This window comes from Lynx rufus, unplaced genomic scaffold (genome assembly GCF_022079265.1).
Source record: "Lynx rufus isolate CCGP_SWC_20201006 ecotype Redwood Valley unplaced genomic scaffold, mLynRuf1.p SCAF_4, whole genome shotgun sequence".
NCBI classification, from domain to species: domain Eukaryota; kingdom Metazoa; phylum Chordata; class Mammalia; order Carnivora; family Felidae; genus Lynx; species Lynx rufus.
Genome location: NW_025814856.1, coordinates 5,065,464 through 5,085,269, shown reverse-complemented (window position 1 = coordinate 5,085,269; position 19,806 = coordinate 5,065,464). Strand labels below are relative to the sequence as shown.

At 54.5% G+C, this 19,806-nt stretch overlaps 2 protein-coding genes and 1 long non-coding RNA gene across 3 annotated transcripts in view; 2 read left to right on the top strand and 1 right to left on the bottom strand.

The window, feature by feature from the left end:
• Positions 1 to 7,362: 7,362 nt before the first annotated feature.
• Positions 7,363 to 8,755, top strand: LOC124524562 (uncharacterized). Its single transcript, XR_006965274.1, has 3 exons — positions 7,363 to 7,403; positions 7,678 to 7,871; positions 8,318 to 8,755. It is a non-coding gene; the product is annotated as an uncharacterized LOC124524562 (long non-coding RNA).
• A 4,110-nt stretch (positions 8,756 to 12,865) lies between these two features.
• CCL25 (C-C motif chemokine ligand 25) lies at positions 12,866 to 16,168 on the top strand. The gene is made up of 4 exons (XM_047094463.1): positions 12,866 to 13,172; positions 14,894 to 15,218; positions 15,322 to 15,509; positions 15,806 to 16,168. The coding sequence occupies exons 1-4, from the start codon at positions 13,097 to 13,099 to the stop codon at positions 15,811 to 15,813; spliced, it is 597 nt and encodes a 198-aa protein (XP_046950419.1). The 5' UTR covers positions 12,866 to 13,096; the 3' UTR covers positions 15,814 to 16,168.
• A 1,860-nt stretch (positions 16,169 to 18,028) lies between these two features.
• The window catches only part of FBN3 (fibrillin 3), a 58,048-nt gene continuing 56,270 nt past the window's right edge, over positions 18,029 to 19,806 (bottom strand). Inside the window, exons 63-64 of the mRNA XM_047095867.1 lie at positions 19,641 to 19,791; positions 18,029 to 18,649 (exon numbers count right to left, since the gene is read on the bottom strand). Coding sequence (XP_046951823.1) covers positions 18,311 to 18,649; positions 19,641 to 19,791 — 490 coding nt within the window. The 3' untranslated portion in view covers positions 18,029 to 18,310. The remainder of the gene's footprint in view (positions 18,650 to 19,640; positions 19,792 to 19,806) is intronic.

Sequence of the window (19,806 nt, the reverse complement as noted above, 5' to 3'; positions counted from 1 at the left end):
GGGGAGAGTTACTTGGGAGGAGTTACTTGGGGGGAGGCGTTACTTGGAGTTACTTCGGGGAATTACTTGAGGGGAGAGTTACTTGGGGTGAGGAGTTACTTGGGGGGAAGCTTACTTGGGGGAGTTGCTTGGGAGGAGTTACTTGGGGGAAATAATGGTTTTGAAAAGCCTCCCATGCCCAGGTCCGGATGCATGCTCAGAAAAGACTGTAGAAACCCCTAGGTGTTCCCCCCATTCAGGCTCACCACAAGCAGGAAGTAAAGACCAAGGCAGATTGGTAAACAACCTGGCTTGGTGTTGCAGGAGCGCCCCAACCCAGACTAGTCTGCAAAGAACAGGAAAGTACGCTGTCTCCTTTCCTCTCTTCTCTCCTCTTTCCTTTCTCCCATTCTCCCCTCTTCCTCTTTCTCGCCTCTTCCACCTTCCTCCTTCTCTTCCCTCCTCGTCCTTCTTGTCTTCTTCTTTCAGGCATTTAAGAAAGTTCTGTCCAACAATTAGCTGATTAGAAGCCAAAGGAACTGATGCTTCAGAGACCACACACAACAAGAAATACAGTCTTTAAAAAATATTTTTAGAAAAGTCATGGGCATCCCAGAGACAGGAGAGAAAAAGAGAAAGACTATTCAGAGACACCATGGCTGAAAACTTACCAACTTTAATAACGGTCATCCATCTGTGCAAGCAGCTCAGCAGACTCCTAGCAGGATAACTGGAAGAGATCCACACCAGGACATTATAATCGAACTGTTGAAAAATAAAGACAAAGAGAACCTGTCAAGTAGCGAGAGAGAAGTGACTCATTACATGCAAGGGGTCTCCAGTCAGTAACAGCTGATTTTTCACCGGATATTGTGAAAACAGTGAATGACAGTTAAAGTACTGAACGAGGGGCACCTGGGTGGCTTAGTCAGTTAAGCATCCAACTCATGATTTCGGCTCAGGTCATGATCTCATGGTTCATGAGTTCAAGCCCTGCATCAGGCTCTGTGCTGACGGCATGGAGCCTGCTTGGAATTCTCTCTCTCCCTTTCTCTCTGCCTCTCTCTCTCTCTCAAAATAAATAAACGTTAAAAAATTTGTTTCTAGAAAATAAAGTGCTGAATGAAAAAAAAAAAACCCTGTCAACCAAGAATTCTGTCTCTAGTAAAACTATCCATCAAAAATGAAAGAGAGGGGTGCCTGGGTGGCTCAGTTGGTTGTGCAGCTGACTTTGGCTCAGGTCATGATCTCAAAGTTCGTGAGTTTGAGCCCCACGTCAGGCTCTGTGCTGACAGCTCAGAGCCTGGAGCCGGCTTCGGATTCTGTGTCTCCCATCTTTCTACCCCTCCCCTGCTCACGCTCTGTGTCTCTCTGTCTCTCAATAATACATGAACGTTAAAAAAAATTAAATAAAAAAATGAAAGAGAAATAGAGATATGCCCAGATAAACAGAAGGTAACAGACTCGGTGGCTGGCCTACCTACCCTACAAAAAAAAAAAAAAAAAAAAAAAAGGACTGAAAGGAGTCCTTCAGGCTGAAATGAACACTAGCTAGCAACTCAAAGCCACATGGAAAATAGCACCGGAAAGACAACTACATAAGTAAATATAAAAGCCGGTGTTCTTGTACTTTTAGTTTGCAACTCTTTTTCCCTCCTGTGTGATTTCAGAAACAAGAGCCTAAAGCAAGAATTGCAAAGGTATGATAATGGGAATGGAATATATCAGGATGTAATTGTGACAGTAACACTATAAAGGGGAAGAGAAGCAGCTGTACAGGAGCAGAGTTTTGTATCCTCTTGAAGCCAAGCTGGTTATTAATTCAAACTGGAGTGTCACAAGTTGAAGATATTAATTGTAATCTTAGGTAAATAGTAAGAAAATAACGGAATATAGACAGAACAGGAAATGCGGGAGTCAAAATGGTACACTGTAAAAAAAAAATCAATGAAATGCAAAAGAAAGTAGTAGTGAAAAAATTAAGGAAAAAAATAGGTGTAAGACATACCTTTGTTTTTTTAAGAGCTTATTTATTTATGTATTTTGAGAGAGACTGAGACCGCATGAGGGGGGAGGGGCAGAGAGGGAGACAGAATCCCAAGCAGACTCCCTGCTACCAGAGCAGAGCCCGGCGTGGGGCTCGGACTCACAAACCATGAGATCACGACCTGAGCCGAAATCAAGAGTCAGATGCTTAACCGTCGGACCCACCCAGGGGCCCCTATTTTATTATTTCTTTTAAAGGTATGTCTTACACTGGGGCACCTGGGTGGCTCCGTCGGTTAAGCACCTGACTCTTGATTTCGGCTCAGGTCACGATCTCATGGTTTATCAGCTCAAGCCCCACGTCCAGCTCAGTGCTGACTGTGCAGAGCCTTCCTAGGATCCTCTCTCTCCCCATCTCTTTCTGCCCCTCCCCTGCTTGCACGTGAACTCTCTCTGAAACAAATAAGGTTAAAAAAGAAAGCAAATAATAAAATAGCAGGAGTAAGTTCTTTCTTATCAGTAATTACCTCAAAGATAAGTAGATTAAACCCTCCAAAGAAAAGGCAGACAGAGGGGAAAAGAGACTGACCCAGCTATATACTTTCTACAAGAGCATCAGACACAAAGATCCAAAGACACAAATAGGTGGAAATGAAAGAGCGGGGAAAAGAAATTCCATGTAAATCGTAATTAAAAGAGAGCTGGCATATTTATAGTACTATCAGACAAAATAGACTTTATGTCAAAAATTGTTATGAGAAACAAAGAAGAACATTACTTGCTGATAAAAGGGTCAGTTTATTAAGAAGATACAATAATTTTTTTTTTTAAATTTTTTTTTTCAACGTTTATTTATTTTTGGGACAGAGAGAGACAGAGCATGAACGGGGGAGGGGCAGAGAGAGAGGGAGACACAGAATCGGAAACAGGCTCCAGGCTCTGAGCCATCAGCCCAGAGCCTGACGCGGGGCTCGAACTCACGGACCGCGAGATCGTGACCTGGCTGAAGTCGGACGCTTAACCGACTGCGCCACCCAGGCGCCCCGAAGATACAATAATTATAAACACATACATACCAGGGCACCTGGCTGGCTCAGTGGGCGGAGCACGCGACTCTTGGTCTCAGGGTTGTGGGTTCAAGCCCCATGTTGGGTGAAGAGAGTACTTAAAATTTTTTTTAAAAAATGTTTAAAAATAAAAATAAACATATATGTACCAAACTATAGAGCCCCAGAAAACATGAATCAAACATGGGCAGCATGAAGGGAGAAATAGACCCTTTTACGATAATAGCTGGTGACTTCAGTACTCCATTTTCAATATTGGTTGTAAGCAGACCCAACAGATGTATTTGGAACATTCCAGCAAACAACCGCAGAACACACATTCTTTTCAAATGCATGCAATACATTCTCCAATATAGGCCCTATGTCAGGCCACAAAACAAGTCTCAATGAATCTTAAAAGATTGAAATCAGGGGCACCTGGGTGGCTCAGTCGGTTAAGTGTCTGACGTTGACTCAGGTCGTGAGCTCACGGTTCGTGGGTTCGAGCCCCACGTCGGGCTCTGTGCTGACAGCTCAGAGCCCGGAGCCTGCTTCGGATTCTGTGTCTCCCTCTCTCTCTGCCCCTCCCCGGCTCATGCTCTGTCTCTCTCTCAAAAATAAATTAAAACATTTAAAAAATGTTTTAAAGGTTGAAATCATGCAAATTATCTTCTCTGACCACAGTGGAATGAAGCTAGAAATCAGTGACACAAGGAAACCTGGAAAATTCTCAGCTACATGGAATTTAAACAACACTTTTTCTTTTTAATTCCTTTTAGCATACAGCGTTCTCTTAGTTTCAGGTATACGATATAGTGACCCAACAATTCTATAAGTTATTCAGTGCTCATCAGGATAAATGTATTCGTAATACCCTTCACCTGTTTCACCCACCCCCACCTCCCCTCTGGTAACCACCAGTTTGTTCTGTGTAGTTAAGAGTATATTTCTTGGTTTGTCTCTTTCTTTCTTTGTTCATTTATTTTGTTTCTTAAATGCCACATGTGAGTGAAATCATATGGTATTTGTCTTTCTTTGACTTACTTTGCTTAGCATTATACTCTCTAGCTCCATCCATGTCATTGCAAATGAAAAGATTTCATTCTTCTTAATGGCTGAGTAATTGTCCATTGTATATACATAGGCCACTTCTTTTTTTTATGTATCTTTTAACATTTATTTCTGTTTGAGAGAAAGAAACAGAGTGCGAGCAGGGGAGGGGCAGAGAGAGAGAGAGGGAGACACAGAATCCGAAGCAGGCTCCAGGCTCTGAGCAGTCAGCACAGAGCCCAAGGTGGGGCTTGAACCCGTGAACTGCGAGATCATGACCTGAGCCAAAGTCAGATGCTTAACCCCCTGAGCCACCCAGGGGTGCCTACACCACTTCTTTATCCGTTCATCCATCAGTGGACATTTGAGCTCTTTCCATAATTTGGCTATTGTAAACAGTGCTGCGATACACACTGGATTGGTGTTTTCCTATTCTTTGGGTAAATACCCAGCAGTGAAATTACTGAATCATATGCTAACTCTATTTTTAATTTTTTGAGGAACCTCTATACCGTTTTCCACAGCGGCCGCACCCGTTTGCATTCTCACCAACAGTGCACGAGGGTTCCCCTTTCTCCACATCCTCACCAACACCTGCTGTTTCTTGTGTTGTTGATTTTAGCGATTCTGACACGTATGAGGTGATAATGTCATCGTAGTTTTGATTTGCATTTCCCTCATGATCAGTGACGTTGAGCATCTTTTCGTGGATCTGTTGGCCATCTGGATGCCTTACACCACACACTGTTGAACACCAGTGAGTCAAAGAAGAAATCACAAGGGAAATTAAAACATACTTGCAGATGAATGGAAATGAAGACACAACAAAACAGTGCTCGGGGGGTGCCTGGGTGGCTCAGTCGTTTCAGCGTCGGACTTCGGCTCAGGTCGTGATCTCGCGGTCCGTGAGTTTGAGCCCCGCGTCGGGCTCTGTGCTGACAGCTCGGAGCCTGGAACCTGCTTCGCATTCTGTGTCTCATTCTCTCTCTGACCCTCCCCAACTTGTGCTCTGTCTCTCAAAAATAAATAAATGTAAAAAAAAAAAAAATCAACAAAACAGTACTCAGGGAATATAAGTGCCTACGTTAAAAAAGAAGACAGATCTTAAATCAATAACTTCACTTTATACCTTAACTAGACAAAGGAGAATAAGCTTAAGCCCAAAGCTAGGAAATAATAAAGATTATAGTGGAGATAAGTGGAATAGAGAATATAAAACAACAGAGAAAATCAACAAAACCAACAGTTTTATGACAAAATTGACAAACTACCTAGGGTAAGGAAAAAAGAGGAAATAATGAAAATCGGAAATGAGGGACACCTGGGTGAGTCAGTTGGTTAAGCGTCCGACTCTTGACTGCGGCTCAGGGCATGACCTCACAGTTCGTGAGTTCGAGCCCTGCATTGGTTTCTCCACTGGCAGTACAGAGCCTTCTTGGAGTCCTCTCTCTCCCTGTCTGTCCTTCCCCTCATGCTCTCTCTCAAAATAAATAAACAGACATTTTAAAAAATTAAATAAAATCAGAAATGGAAGTGAGGACAAAACTCTGGATCTCACAGAAGTAAAAGTTTGTAAGACAATGCTATGCATAACCAAATGCCAACAAATTAGATAGCCTGAGTGCAACAAACAAAGTCATAGAAACAAACACCAAAACTGACTCAAGAAGAAATAGAAAATTTGACCAGTTCTATGTGCTACCCTAGGGACTCCCCCCAGCGCAGTAGCTTTTCAAACTCTTTTCAGAGGCCCAAGGGTCGCCACCCATCTGGGGTAAATGGGGTGGGGTGGGTCACTATATTGTATACCTGAAACTAAGAGAACGCTGTATGCTAAAGGGAGTTTTTTTTAAAAAGTGTTTAAATTCCACGTAGCACTCTATAATAGCAATGAGCCATTGACAAGGAAATGGCAAGATTCCATTTCCAATCGCATCAAAAAGAATAAAATAGTTGAGAATAAGTTACAGTAAGGGAGTACAAGACTTATGGCTGAGAACTGCAAAATACGCTTAAGGAATTAAAACCTAGGTAATTGGAAAGACCTCTCCCCGTCCATGGAAGACGTAACACTGTCTACAGATTCAGTGCAATCCCTATCAGAACACCAATGAACACTTTTCAGAAATGGGAGAACAGACCCTAAAGTTCGTATGGAATTGCAGGGGACGCTGAAGAGCCAGTCGAAAGGGAGCCAAGGGCCATCTTGATGGGAGCGGGACCAGCCCCTTTCCTCCTGCCACCCAGGCAGGCCTCCGTCAGAACCCAGAGCTCCCTCTGGCTGCTGTCCTCCCTCCCAGCAGACCCAGCCTGGCGCTGCCCCTCACTCGGCCCCGAGTCCTGATGTCTCCACCTCACCCGATGGTGAGTCTGGGGTTTGCTGGGTCAAATGCTGTGCAGAACCCCTCACCCACCAAGAGAAAACAGATGAAAATAAGTAGGGCTGTGTGGTTCAATCAGGGGCTTGGGGGGATTTTTTTCCTTTGTGTGTGGGGGGGTTTTGATTGCTGATTCGATCTCCTTGCTAGTGATAGCCCTTTTCAGATTTTCTATTCTTGAGTCAGATTGGGTAGTTTGTTTCTAGCAATTGGCTCATTTCATTTGTATCGTCTAATCAGTTGGTGTGTAATTGTTCATAATGTTCTCTTCTAATTCTTTTTAAAAACTTCTGTAAGGCTAGTAGTTGTGTCCCCCATTTTCTTTTTTTAATATCTATCTATCTATCTACCTATCTATAATTTATTTATTTTTACCGAATCTTTACGTTCCACACGGGACTTGAACTCGCAACCCCAAGATCAAGAGTCACGTGCTCTACCAACCGAGCCAGCCAGGCACCCCTCCCCCATTTTCATTTCTGATTTTAGTTATTTGGTTTTTTTCTCTTTTCCGGGTCCCTGTATTGTGTCATCTCAGCATTCATCAGATGCCATTGTAAAGTCATTGTTAGAAAAATAAAACTAAAACATCTCCATGGCAGTAGGGACTAAGTCTGTCTTGTCAGGTGTTGTAACTACTCAACTTGGCACCCAGTAGATCTTGGTAAACATTTCCTGTATTTCTTGCTGTTTAGAGCATGGAAAGGGTCTTCCTCCAGCCCTCATGGGAAGACAAGCGTTAATCTTTTTTTTTTTTTTTAATTTTTTAAAATGTTTATTTATTTTTTAAAAAGAGGGAGACAGAGCGGCAGAGAGAGGGAGACACAGAATCCGAAGCAGGCTCCGGGCTCTGAGCTGTCAGCACAGAACCCGATGGCGGGGCTCGAACCCACGAACGCGAGATCGTGACCGGACCCGAGCTGAAGTCGGATGCTCAACCGAGCCACCCAGACGCCTCGACAAGGTGTTAGTCTTGAGGCTACTCTTTCCCGGACCCGTGTCGCCACACTGCGTCTTCCACATGACCTTGGCAAAGCTCAGATACAGGGCTGACCGCAGTCCTCCCCTGGCTAAATCCCTCAGCAGCTCCCCAGTGCCTTTTCGAGGAAGGTCACCCTTCTTGGCTCGGTACACGAGGCCACGAATAGACTGTCTCCTCCCGCCCCAGCCAGCCTACACTTGGCAGGTCCCTCTGGCGTCCTGCTCTGTCTGACCTCTAACACCTGCTTGCCCTTCAGGTCTCCCTTCTCTCTGGAGCCCCGGTGGGGTGCCCTGTGCATCCCCACAGCCTGTGTGTGGACGTTCCTCTAGAATGCAGACCGTGCATCCTGTGAAAGTCCCCCCGGCGGTGAGCGTCACAAGGGCACGGTACATCTATTATCTGCCCTCTGTCTCCAGCTCTCTGCACATCGCTTGGCATTTGCTTTAAAATGTAGGTTTTATGCCTATTCGGGGGTGGTGAGGCCACTAGACCAGGAGACGATTGTCATGAAAAAGATACTTTGCTACTCACAGATGTCAAGAGGAGGGGGCACGCCATCCTCACAGGGCCACAGGGGGAAGCACCGTGTGGTGCTTGGCCAGGAGGCAGAGGGAGTGAGGGGAAAAGGTGGGTGAGAGCCTGTAGTCTGGTGTCCGCGGGAGGGAATGGGTGAGGCGGCCCGTGCGGCTCAGGACTGGCTAGTTTGCATAATTTCCGCAGGCTCCGGGGTACAGGGCTTGTCTCTTAGTGGTCTGACACCTGGCTCTGGGGTGATCAGGGCCGGGGACAGTGGCCCTGAGTGTGAGAGCCCCATAAAGGAGAGGGTCTGGGTGCGGGCTCCGGACTGGCCGCTTCGCCTGCGGAAGGTGCACTCACGACTCATTTGCTCTCTCTAGGATCTGCCAGCCCCGGGAGGGGCACTCAGTCCTTCCATGATCAGGTAGGCGCCAGCTGTCAAGACGTCCTGATACACAAGACATGCTTGGAGCACAGAGGATTTTCAGGGCAGTGAGGTACTCTGTATGAGGCCATAATGATGGGTACAGGTCATCAAGCATTTGCTCAAACCCATAAAACGTCCAACACCAGGAGTGGACCCGAACGTAAACTATGGACTTTGGATGACAATGCTGTCAGCACAGGCCCGTCGATGGTAACAAATGCACCCTTTGGTGCGGGATGTTGATAACCAGGGAATATCCATTTGGGGCAAATATCCATTTGGGGCAAAGGGTATATGGGAGATCTCTGTACCTTCCCCCCAGTTTTGCTGGGAAAATTGAACTGCCCAGAAAAAAAAGTCTTAATAAACATAAGAAAGAATCAGGACAAAATTATGGCCTGACGGTTATCTGTGGCTAGAACCTCACTGCTTCCCAAGGTTAGCCGCTAGCCACCACGTGTGGCTATTTGGCATCTGAAACGTGCTACAAGTGTGCAGTCAAGATCTACTATGCCAAAAAAAAAAAGAAAAAAGAGGGAATGTCTCACAAATCATCCTTATTTGATCGCCTGTGGGAATGATAATATTTTTATAGATATGGTTAAAGAAAATACAGTACTAAAGTTCAAAAAAAATTTTTTTTTAACATTTATTTATTCTTGAGACAGAGAGAGACAGAGCATGAGTGGGAGAGGGGCAGAGAGAGAGGGAGACACAGAATCGGAAACAGGCTCCGGGCTCTGAGCTGTCGGCACAGAGCCCGACGCGGGGCTCGAACTCACAAACTGCGAGATCACGACCCGAGCCGAAGTCGGATGCTTAACCGACTGAGCCACCCAGGCGCCCCTAAAAAAGTTTTTTAATACAGCACCCTAACAGCTCATGTGGAATGAAGGGGTGAGACCTGAGCGTGGAATCCGGCCCCGCTGATTTGGGCAGACCACTTAACCTCTCTGGGCCTCAGTTGGTTGTGTTTTTCCTGGAAAATGGGGATAACTATTGATCCTATAGGGCTGTTGTCACCTCGGGCCACTCTCTTTGAAGAAGCCCAGCCCATCCCCAGTGTCAGCCTTCCTAATGTCAAGGTAGTATATCCTGCTTCACTATTTGCTGCTTGTGTTTTCTGCTCTACCCTGAGACCATCTGCCTCCTTCACTATTTTTCCCTGGCACCCGGCCCAGGGCCTGGCATACAGTAGGTACTTACTAAGTGCTTGCTGAATGGGCATGATGACAAATGGCCCCCGACAGATGTTCAGTGAGGACCAGTGACATCACTGGCATCTTTCATGGCTGGGACACATCTGCTTACTCACTGCCATCACCCGGGGGCCCCAGCAAATGGCTGGTTTGTAAGGGGCACCCAGAAAACCTGCGTGGGAGGGGTGAATGGAGTTCAGCCGCTTCGAAGAGGGACTCCCAAGAGGGCCCTGTGGGACCCTCCCCTCAGAGCCCACCGCCCTTCCTCCTCGCTGACACCCCTGCCCCAGCCCAGCCTGGCAGGACCGGCAATAGGCCACCTTCCTAGCTGGGGCATTCCAGCTGGCCTGTCCCCCACATGTCCAGTTAAGAGCCGGGGAAGCACCAGGACAGAGGCCAAGGCTCCATACAACCAGTGCCAATGGCCCAAGAATGTGTGGTGGGCCTGGCCCCTGCCCAGATGGTCGCCGCGGCGACCCTAGGGAACACAGAGACCCTGGTCAGCCTGGGGAGGCAAGCCCCTCCAAGCCAGCCTTCCAGGAGGCGGCAGGGCCAACCACGTCAGGAACACAGTGACAGGGGTCACAGAGACCATAGATGAAGTCCCTGAAAGGCATGTTGGAAAAACCCCTTTTCCTCCCTTCCTCCAGTCGCACGGTAACCACTGTGCGTCTGGGCCAGAGCAAGAGGCAGCTAGGCACAACGGGGGCCCAGGCCCCGCAGACAGGGGCCGGTACGTGCCTCGTACGTGCGTCAACACGAGGTGCGCGAGGGAGGGCCCCCAGCTGCTGCCTCCAGGGGCCGCCTGAGCAGGGGCCTGGAGGCACCAGACGGCCCGGGAGAGCGGTGGGCGACACAGGGAGAGGAGGGACCTGATGTGCAACAGCAACTGCAGGAGGGCCCCCGCTTCAGTTGGTGGCACCTCCCCAGTGCCCCTGTGCCCTTCCGATGACTCTTAGAGTCTCCCTGACCCTCTGTCGAGAGGGCCAAAGTTGAACACCCGGGAGGGCTTCTCCGGCACAGAAATGATAGTGAGCCGGCCCCCGGAGGAACTGACCCCAAGGGAGCGGTTGGCATCTCCCCTCACAGAGCCCAGACCCCCCAACCCTTCTGCAGGGGACCCTCTGAGTGCACTCCCTAGCGGTGGCCTCCCCAGGGGGCCTCCAAGAGCTGAGCCTGAGGAAGGAAGGCTTTTTGCCTGCCCTTCCGACCTGCAGGCCCTGGGATGTGGTCAGTCCCTCACCTTGGCTCAGCTTCAGGCCGGAGACCACCCCAAACGGCCCCCATCGTCAGGGCTGGTGGCCAGGAGGCAGGAGGAGGCCTCTGTCCCCCCAGCTACGCTCTTTCCACAGGGGCGCCTCCAGCAGCTGTAGGAACAGAAGAGGCTTCCCCTTCCCAGTTTGGCCCTTAAATGTGAGGATGCGGCCCTCACACTCAGCAGCTGCGGGCTTCAGAACTCCGGGTTTTCACCGGGGTCTGAGCACGCCGCCCCCCTCCCTGACACCTGCACCGGGTCCAAGATCACGCAAATCCCTGCCTGCCCTGCCCCCAGGTTCCTCGGACACCGGCCCGGCCCGGGGTGAAGGCTGCGGGTGGGACAAACCCCGAGGGGCGGGGAGGGGAAGTGGGCTCGCTTGCGGGGACCTCAGGCGAGTCTGGGTCACGCCACGTCTTGGCGGCTTCGGGCGACGGGACAGGCAGGTGCAGTGGGCCTGAGCAGACAGGCTGGCCGGGCCCGCCACGCCGCGTCCCCACGCCCCCAGCCACGCGGAGCCGCGTCTCGTCCCGCCTGCGCACCCCCCCCCCCCCCCCGGCCCCACACCCAGAGCAAGAGGTCGAGGAACCGGAGTTGCGAGCGGGCCCTGGGGGCTGCCACAGCCACCTCCGCGGACCACTAGGCGCTGGGCCTGGCCGCGGGGAGTCTCAGCTCCCAGAGCGGGGAGGGGCGGGGCTTGTAAGCCCCGCCCCCAGTGTAAGCCACGCCTCCAAACCCACAGGATTCCTCCCCTGGGGGCTTGCGAAGGGTCCTCCGCCAGAGGCTCCTAGTGGGGCGGGGAGATGAGACGGGTACGGGTGTGGTAAATACCTGGAGTGTTCTATAGCTAAGGATGCGAGCAATAAAAAGTTAACAGTTCAAGCCAATCAGCTGTGAGGTCTCTGCAAAGCCCCGTTGCCCCTGCAACCGCCCACTCCCACCCGTGGAGCCCCTGACCAGGCGAGCCACGCTGACCCAGGGAAAGAAAAATATGCCTTCTAGGTGGGTTTTGCTTTGCTTCCCGCCGGCGCGCGGCTACCTAGGGCTCCAGGCATTTCTTCCAAAACCAGAGCATTTCTTTGTTGTGGTGGATGTTAATAACATTTTTCTCGAGGTAACAGTCGAGAAAATTCACATACCTTACACTGCACCCCATCGGAAGTGTAAGGTTCCGGGGACGCTTGGCTGGCTCAGTCAGTGGAGCGCGCGACTCGATCACGGGGTTGCGGATTCAAGCCCTACGCTGGGCGCAGAGATTGCTTAAAAATAAAATCTTAAAAACAACAAAAAAGTGCAAGGTTCCCTGCGTTCACAATATTCGCCAAGTTGCGCCTTCCCCGCCCCCTCCCCCCATTCTCCCCTCCCAGCCCATGGCAACTACTGATTTTACTTTCTGTTTCAATGGATTTGCCTGTTGGCAAAACCAGGGCATTTCTATGAAACTGTAAGGCCCCCCATTGTGGGGAAGGAGAGAAAAGTGGGGTGAAGTCAGGGCCCCACCGGACAGGTGGCTTGGGAGCGGGGAGCAAGGCAGCCTGAGGCCCCTGTGCAGGAAGGCTGTGTCTGCCCCGGTGGTGTGTGGCGGGAGAGGGAATGCTGGGAGGACAAAGGGCCCTTCGGGGAGAAAGCAGGGGACGACTGGATGGGGGAGGAAGTGAAAGAGGGGGGGTGGTCCTAGGGCAGCCAGCCTTCAAGTGGCCTGGGCAGGCTGGGTCTGTCCATCTGTGTGGTTCTGCCTCCCACCACCAAGGGAGCCAACCCTTGTCTGTCTCACATCCAAGTAGTTGAGAAAGTCAGTGTTTCCTGCCAGCCCTCTGCTGTAGGTCTTCTTGTCCCCAGGTGCCTACAATGCCCTGCAGGTGTATCTTGACTTTGGGGAAAGCAGCTAGAAAGATAAACCGGGGAGAAGCCTGGAGGCCCAGCAGGGGAGGAGGTGGAAGGAGGGAGGGTGGCGGAGGGCAGGTGGCCTCAGGGTGGGGCCCCACCTATAAAATGCCCAGCCTGCTGGCCTGGCAGGCAGAAAAGCTTGGATTCACCCCAGCAGGCACCAGCCCCTGGGATCCCTCGGACTTTGGTGAGTCCTTCCCCCAGTCTTGGCTGGGACCAGCCCGACCAGCCGCCAGGCCCTCCCTTGCTGCCTCCCTTGCAGAGGGCCCTGGGGCCTGGCTTGAGATGGGAGTGTTCCCAGGGTCTGCTGCCGTCCGTGTGGGGTCCTCATCACCCCCACCTCTCCCGTTATTCTTGCAGACACCTGGGGAGCAGGACCAGCCGGTGCACAATGAACTGGTGGCTCCTGCTGTGCCTGGTGGTGGCGGCCAGCTTTGTGGGCATCTGGTGTCCTGTCCACGCTCAAGGTAACGTCGTGGGCCGTACCCACCCAGCCTCCTGGAGCCCTCCTCTCCCCATCCATCCTCCCTGCCCTCCCTCCCCCATTTGCTCCTCCCCTCCTCCAGAAGCTCCCCAACCCCCACCCGTTATGTCTCCACCACTGAATTCTGATGCACAACTCCCGCCCCAGTCGTGCAGAAACTCCTGGCATGTGTTTGCGGCTCCCTGCGGGTGCAGGCCCCCCAGTCCCTCCTTCCAGAGCCCCTGTGATGCCTCCTCCACCGTCCGTGACCCAAGGCCTCCCTGCCAGGACTCCAGTCAGCCCAGACACTGTGGGGAGCAGAGTATGGCTCCCAGTGGTGGCATGGCCAGTTACTGCCAGGGACACGCTGCAGTGACATGACCCTGCAGAGCCCTGGAGACCAACGGGAGTGGGTCCCCCGTCCCAGCTCCACCCGCCTTGGGCTACCTGTGTTGCTACTCAGTCTTTATGAGCCTCGGTTTCCTCATCTGCAAAGTGGGGCCTCTGGATTCCTGCGGCACAGATAGGACATGAGACTCCAATGGGCTGGTAACTTGCAAAACTCTTGGCCCGGTGCCTGGCAATAACAATGACAACCATACTGTTATTCACGGGGAGTCCCTTCCCACTTCTCCCTGCATCGGGCACCTGAGGATTTGGTGACCAAAGGCCAGTTCTGGGCATACCGTGTCCCCCAGGAGTCCCGCCACTGTTTCCTGCATCCCCATGGGCCCCGGGGGAAGCGGCTGAGCCCAGCAGCTGGCTGAGCAGGGTCCCCGGCTTGGTCCAAACCCCATAGCACCATCCCTACCCCCCCACCCTGCCTGCCCCGCCTGCCCTCACTTGGTCTGAGAGGCCCTAGTCCTCTGCTTCCAGCAGACCTTAGCCTTTGCCCAAGATGGGGCTGGGCTTCATTCCCATTGTCATGCTATCAGAGGCCCATTCCAGAAGCCAGGCCCAGCCCGGGGCCCTTTGATCCTAGGGGCAGAGTGGCCCCCTGCCTGCCTGGTACCGAAACCCGGGGTCCATCTGACACCACTGCCCCTCGCCCTCTGGGGCCAAGGTTTGGAGATGCAGGGCAGGCTCAAGCCGCCCTCCTCCCCCATCCTTCCCACTGCACTTTGCCAGACCTTGGGTGTGGCTCCTGGAGGTGGGGGGGTCAGCAGACAGATGGGTCCCGGAGGGCCTTGAAGGCCGCTGCACTGTCTCTCACATCACCTCCACCCGCCCACCCTCCCAGGCCCTGCTGGCACCCTCCTCCAAGACACCACCCCCAGGTCCCTGCCCTTCCCCCTCCCGGCACAGATCCACCTCTGGGTGTCCCCACCAGGCTGGGGGATCCCCGTGACAGCCCTGGGTCCAATTCCCCTCTGTGTTTGTCTACACGTCTGGCACCTTAGTAGGAACCCAAAGTGCTTCTGTCAGGCAACGAGTAGACAAACAGAGACCTCCTGGTTTCTGGTCTGGTGACCGAGCGGTCACTCTGACGGGGACAGAAAGGAGGAGGCCCTGGAGATAGCCCTAGGTGGGGAACGGCCAGCCCGGAGCAGGAGCGGGGACATCAGGAGCAGCCGGCCAGCCCATTCATTTTCGAAGGGCCTGGGCTGGGAGCCGTGTCCCCTGGCCCCTCCTCGGGGCGTCTGCGCTCCTCTGCCCCAGAGCCCTCGTGGAAGTCCTCATTCACTCCGATCCCTCATTCGTTTGGGGGTCCTGGGCCCCTCCCAGCCCGGGACCGTGGACCCCCTCCAACTCGTGCCAGCGGTCCCCTTATCAGGGGACCAAAGGTGAGGCGGGTGCCTTCCTTATCATCTGGGCTGTCTCTTGGCCTCCGCGGGCCTCGGGAGGGTTGCGGCAGGTGTGTGTGCGGGCGCGTGTGCGTCGCTGCCCACGCGCGTGCGCACAGAGACGTGAGCCCGCGGGTCGCGGCCGCAGGTGTCTCGGAGGACTGTTGCCTAGCCTACCACCGGCTCGAGAGCATGGACTTTCTGAAGCGCGCCCTCGGGTACCAGCGCCAGGAGGTGAGCGGCAGCTGCAACCTGCCGGCTGTGATGTGAGTGGGGCTGCGGGGCCTGGGAGGCGGGGCGGGGGGCGGGGCCCAGACGCGACTTAGCCCCCGGCTCACACCCCAACCTGGGCACCCTCTCCCCCGCCAGATTCTTCTTGCGGAAACACAGGATGGTGTGCGGCAACCCCCGGGACAAGAGGGTGAAGTACTGGACAGAATTCCTGGATGCGCGGAAGGCAAAGCATCACAGAAGCCGCCTGAGAACCCCGTCCGGGGTTAGCTGGCCCCCCAGAAGCAACAAGACGAAAACTGCCCTCCGGACGACAGCTCATCCAGGTGAGGACTCTGATCATGTGACCATCCCTCTGCGCCCCCCCCCCCCCCACCACTGCTGAGGGATGAGGGCTCTCTAGAGCAGCACGGGCTGGGGGAGGGGACTCAACTCCGGGACCGAGGGGGCTGACTCTGTGGTCAGTCCTGCCGGTTGACACTCGGGTGGCTGTTCATTACCCTAACCCGGCTGCGGGGGGTTCGGCAAGTGCTGAGACGAAGTGTCAGGTGGGCGGGGTCCCCAGCTCCTACTCCAGTCCCCATCACCTGCTGACCTCTCCAATCCCCCCCCCCCCCCGCAGATCCGTGAGCCCGAACACCTCCAGGATTAGCCAGCACGAAGGCGGGCCGGACCTCTCCCCGCCACAACTGTCCCCTGAGGCTCCAGGTGCCCCAGCCTGTCATTCAGGCCAGACCTCAGTGCCCGGGCCTGGGCCTGCTCTTGGCTCTGTCCCATCGCTCCTGCCACATCCTGCTCCTCAGGCAGCTGGAAGGAAAGAGCTGACCTTGCTTCAGGCCCCTTGCCTGCTCCAGGAACCAGAGTCAGCCGTAAGCAGCGGGTCTTGTAGTGGATCATGTGGATTTGTCACCCACCGCAGCCTCTTGCCACCCACCCTGGGCCACGCCTGCCTGTGTCCCTTTGGGTCCTTGCAAAGCTCCCGACCGTCCCGGGACGCTCCTCCCAGACTATGCTTTTCTATGATTTTTAAATAAACGTTATTTAAAACACCCCTGGGGTGGGACGTCATTCCTGTCTCTGTCACATTTCCTTATGGGGTGTGAGTTGCTATCCCAGCCTGTGTCGAATCCCACGTGAATGCCACCCCAGGATCTGTGCTGAGCCCTCAAGCTGACGGCTCCGGGGGGGGGGGGGCATGCTGGCTGCAGGCGAGGGTGTGAGTCCAGCTGGTGACCTTGAGCAAACCGCGCACTCTCTTGGCATCTCTTTCCTCGCCTGTAAAATGGGGGTCGCTGCGTTTGTTCCGTCCACACCCTTGGGCTGTAGCGAGCCTGGCTAAGGCACGGAGGAGCCCTCTGCAAGCTCTGACAGGGGTCCAGAAACACTCTCGATGAGTCAAGTGGCCAGGAACCCAGCCAAGAATAGAGCCCCGGAGCCAGGCACTAGACTCGAGCCATCCAGCTGTCCCATCCTCGGGCAGCCTCAGTTTCCACCACGAGAGAGAACATTCCAGATGAAAACCCAGCGCTTCATCTCTAGAGGACAAGAGGCGGTTTGGGGCCAGGGGTCACACCGAGGCCCTGCTAGGCTATGCAGGCGACTCAGGCCAGTTCTACAAACCCTCTAAGCCTTGGTTCCTCCCGCTGTAAAATGGGTGATATCGCTGCCTGCCTCGTACAAGCTAGTGGGGACCGAATGCACTACCACCGGGTGCCTGGCTGGCGCAGAGCGTGGGACTCCTGACCTCCGGGGTTGGGAGTTCCAGCCCCGCGCCGGGTGCAAAGATGACAATAAACAACCGACGCACTACCGTCTGCACACACACACACACACACACACACACCGACCGCGTATCCACGGCCCCCTGGCATCCAGCGAGGCCATCAGATTAGGTATAGGTGCGGCTCACCCTGGGACCAGGCAGGATGCGAGCGGGGCAGGGTGACCTGCTACCTGCAACCTGGAGTGACCTTGGCCAAGCGGCCTGCCATCCGTAAGCCTGTTTTCCAATCTGTAAAACGGGGCCGAACACAACAGCTTCTATTCCACGGAGTTACAAGGACAACCGAGCGGGTCAGTAACGGTCCTTAGAACGGTGCCGGGTACGCGGTACGTGGTCAGGGAGCGTGAGCTGCTGGAATCGGCCCCGGTGAAGCCACCCGGGCCCTCGGTGGTTGCCACCAGCAGCCTGGCTTTGTGCCACTCGCAGGTCTGAGGTTCGCAGAACCCGCTTGCAGCCTGGGTGCCGTGTCCCCCACCCCCAGCTGGAAGGCGGCCTTCGCCTGCGTCTCGGCTGCACGCTTTCCCCTCAGAGCCCCGGGTTGAAGCCCATCCTTCCAAAGCTCTGGGGCCTCCCGCTCCCTGACCTGTGAGCCCAGCCCGGCCCCGCGGAGGGCAGCGTCTCGTTACTTCGAGAACACGCCAAAGAGGCCGGCTTAACCCAAAATAACTTTACTGTGGTCTCTGCTTTTGATATAAAAGCATCCTGGAACCCCAGCCCACCCCAGCGGGGGCCCGAGCGTGGTGGTGTCACCAACTCTGGCTGGGGCCCCACAGGCTCTTCGGCTCGGAGGGTTGAGCCCCAGGTACACCCCCCAGCTGTCCGTTTCCATGTCCCATCGACCCCCGGGGGGTGAGCCGCGGTGCAGTGCAGAAGTGGAAGCCTGAGGCTGACCGGACTCGGCGAATCACAGGCCCTTCCGTGACCCTGGTTGTTGCAGAAGGAGGGTGCGTGCGCCAGCTTCCAGCCGTCTCTAGGGGAGACTGAGTGTTGGGGTCCCCCTGGGCAGAGGCTGGGTTCGCCTGAGGTCGCAGCACAGCATTTTACTCTTCCTGAGTTCTGGGGCTCCTCCCGGTCAGTGACCCCATTGCTGGTGGGGTCGGTCCGTCCCAAGCTCTGGACAGGAGGACGAACGGGGGGCGCCGGGGCGCGCTGAGTCCAGGGCTTCACCAGGGACCCCGGAGGCTCCCTACGGTGTGTGGTGAGCTCGGTGACCTCAGTTTCCTCCAAATCCTGCCGAACGAGGCAAGGACTGGGCAGGGCCCATGCAGTGAGTCCGGAGCGGGGGCTGCGGGCGGGAGGGGCCTGGGGTCTGCCAGGAGGTGGGGGGAGGGGGTGTCCTTCCAACTACAGCAGCTGTAGCTGCACCTTCAGCCGCAAGGCCCGGCCCCCTGGTCCCGGCTGCCCCTCCGGCCAGGTGCCCCAGGGCCCTGCCACGCTCACCACCTCCAGCCGGTAGGTTCCAGGCCCGGGCCTCCGACGCCCCAGCTGCAGGGAGCTGAGGCCACGGAGGTGATGCATGCGGAAGAAACCTTGCTCATTGCCACGGGCGATGACATAACGGACCCGTCCCGCCAGGCTCTCCAGCGCTGGCTGCAGCTCCAGGATGTGCTCGGCCTGGCTCAGGCGCGAGAGGTTCAGGCCCAAGGTCAGTGGGGCCTCTGAGTCAAGGCTGGCCAGGCTCACCTGTGGAGAAAGACCAGACAGAGGACGGTGAGAGGCGGGGAGCGTCGGAACGCAGTGGGTAGGGGACCACGGGGTCACGGCAGAGAGATTTCAGCCTCTCACCGTCACTCTCCACCTTTGACCTCCATCTAGCCCTCCATCACAAGGCCCACCGTCAGCTTGGGCCACAGACAGAGGCGTGACGGCGGAGGCGGCTTCCCCAGGGGAAAGCAAAGACGGGCAGATAGGCGGCCACTTGTCCACACGACGCTGAAGCCGCCACAGTGAGAAACACAAGACCTGGCTGCAACAGAGAGGAGCTGCTTTCCGGTGCCGGGGTGGGGGTGGGGGTTGCTGCACTTCCTGCATCTGGGCTCTTTGAGAGCACCCTGTGTGCTGATGACAAACCCCTCTTTATGTGAACTGCTGTAAGCGCGCTCCTGGTCCTGGCAGCCGGACAGGGCCCTGAATAAGCCAGGGGCCTCAATGGCAGGCTAGCCCGGGCTTGGTGACGTAGCCAGTCCCACAGGAGGTTATCTGTGTTTTCTTCTCCTTGGTGTTGGTTTCGCCTAATTTACATATTGAGGGGTGGTTCCCTTGTTGTGTTAAAGTGAAAGCTATTCCTGTTTCCCTGCCCCTGGGTTCTGGACACTTCCGCCCTTCCCCAGCGTGTTGCGCAGACACGTGCCCTTGCTGACACCTGCTGGCAGTCTGTGAGTATTGCAGGCAAAGCCATGGGGCCGCCAGGCCCTCCTCTGCCCAGATCCGCTGGCGCCCATCCCAGGAGCCCTGACAACCACTCCCCTCACTCTTACAGACACAGGGCCCTACCCCTGCGAAGCTTACAGAAAATATTTGTAACAGTGGGATGACATATAGAGCCACTGTTTTTCCAGGAAAGGGGGGGAAGAAACAAGAGGGAAAAAGAAGGCAAAGCAATGCACTCATATTTAGTTAATCTAATAGCGAGCGCCCCTCCAACCCAACTTTCCTATCCCTTCATTCTCCTGACCTGGTGGCCGCCGTAGGCGCTGCGCCGTGGCCGGTCACGAGGCGGGAGGCCGTTGATCTTGCACTCATAGCAGGCTTCAGATGAAATCAGTTCTTCTTCTCCTGGCATCTCCCGGGGCCCGGCACTGAAGCCCAGGCCAGAGACGCAGTGCCTGGGCCAGGACAAG

What these genes read in the sequence shown, in the direction of transcription:
- CCL25 (XM_047094463.1), top strand. Translation starts at nt 13,097, where the DNA reads ATGAACTGGTGGCTCCTGCTGTGCCTGGTGGTGGCGGCCAGCTTTGTG. An exon ending in GTGTCCTGTCCACGCTCAAG is followed by an intron (nt 13,173 to 14,893) that starts GTAACGTCGTGG and finishes GGCCCCTCCCAG; the next exon opens with CCCGGGACCGTGGACCCCCT. An exon ending in TGCAACCTGCCGGCTGTGAT is followed by an intron (nt 15,219 to 15,321) that starts GTGAGTGGGGCT and finishes CTCCCCCGCCAG; the next exon opens with ATTCTTCTTGCGGAAACACA.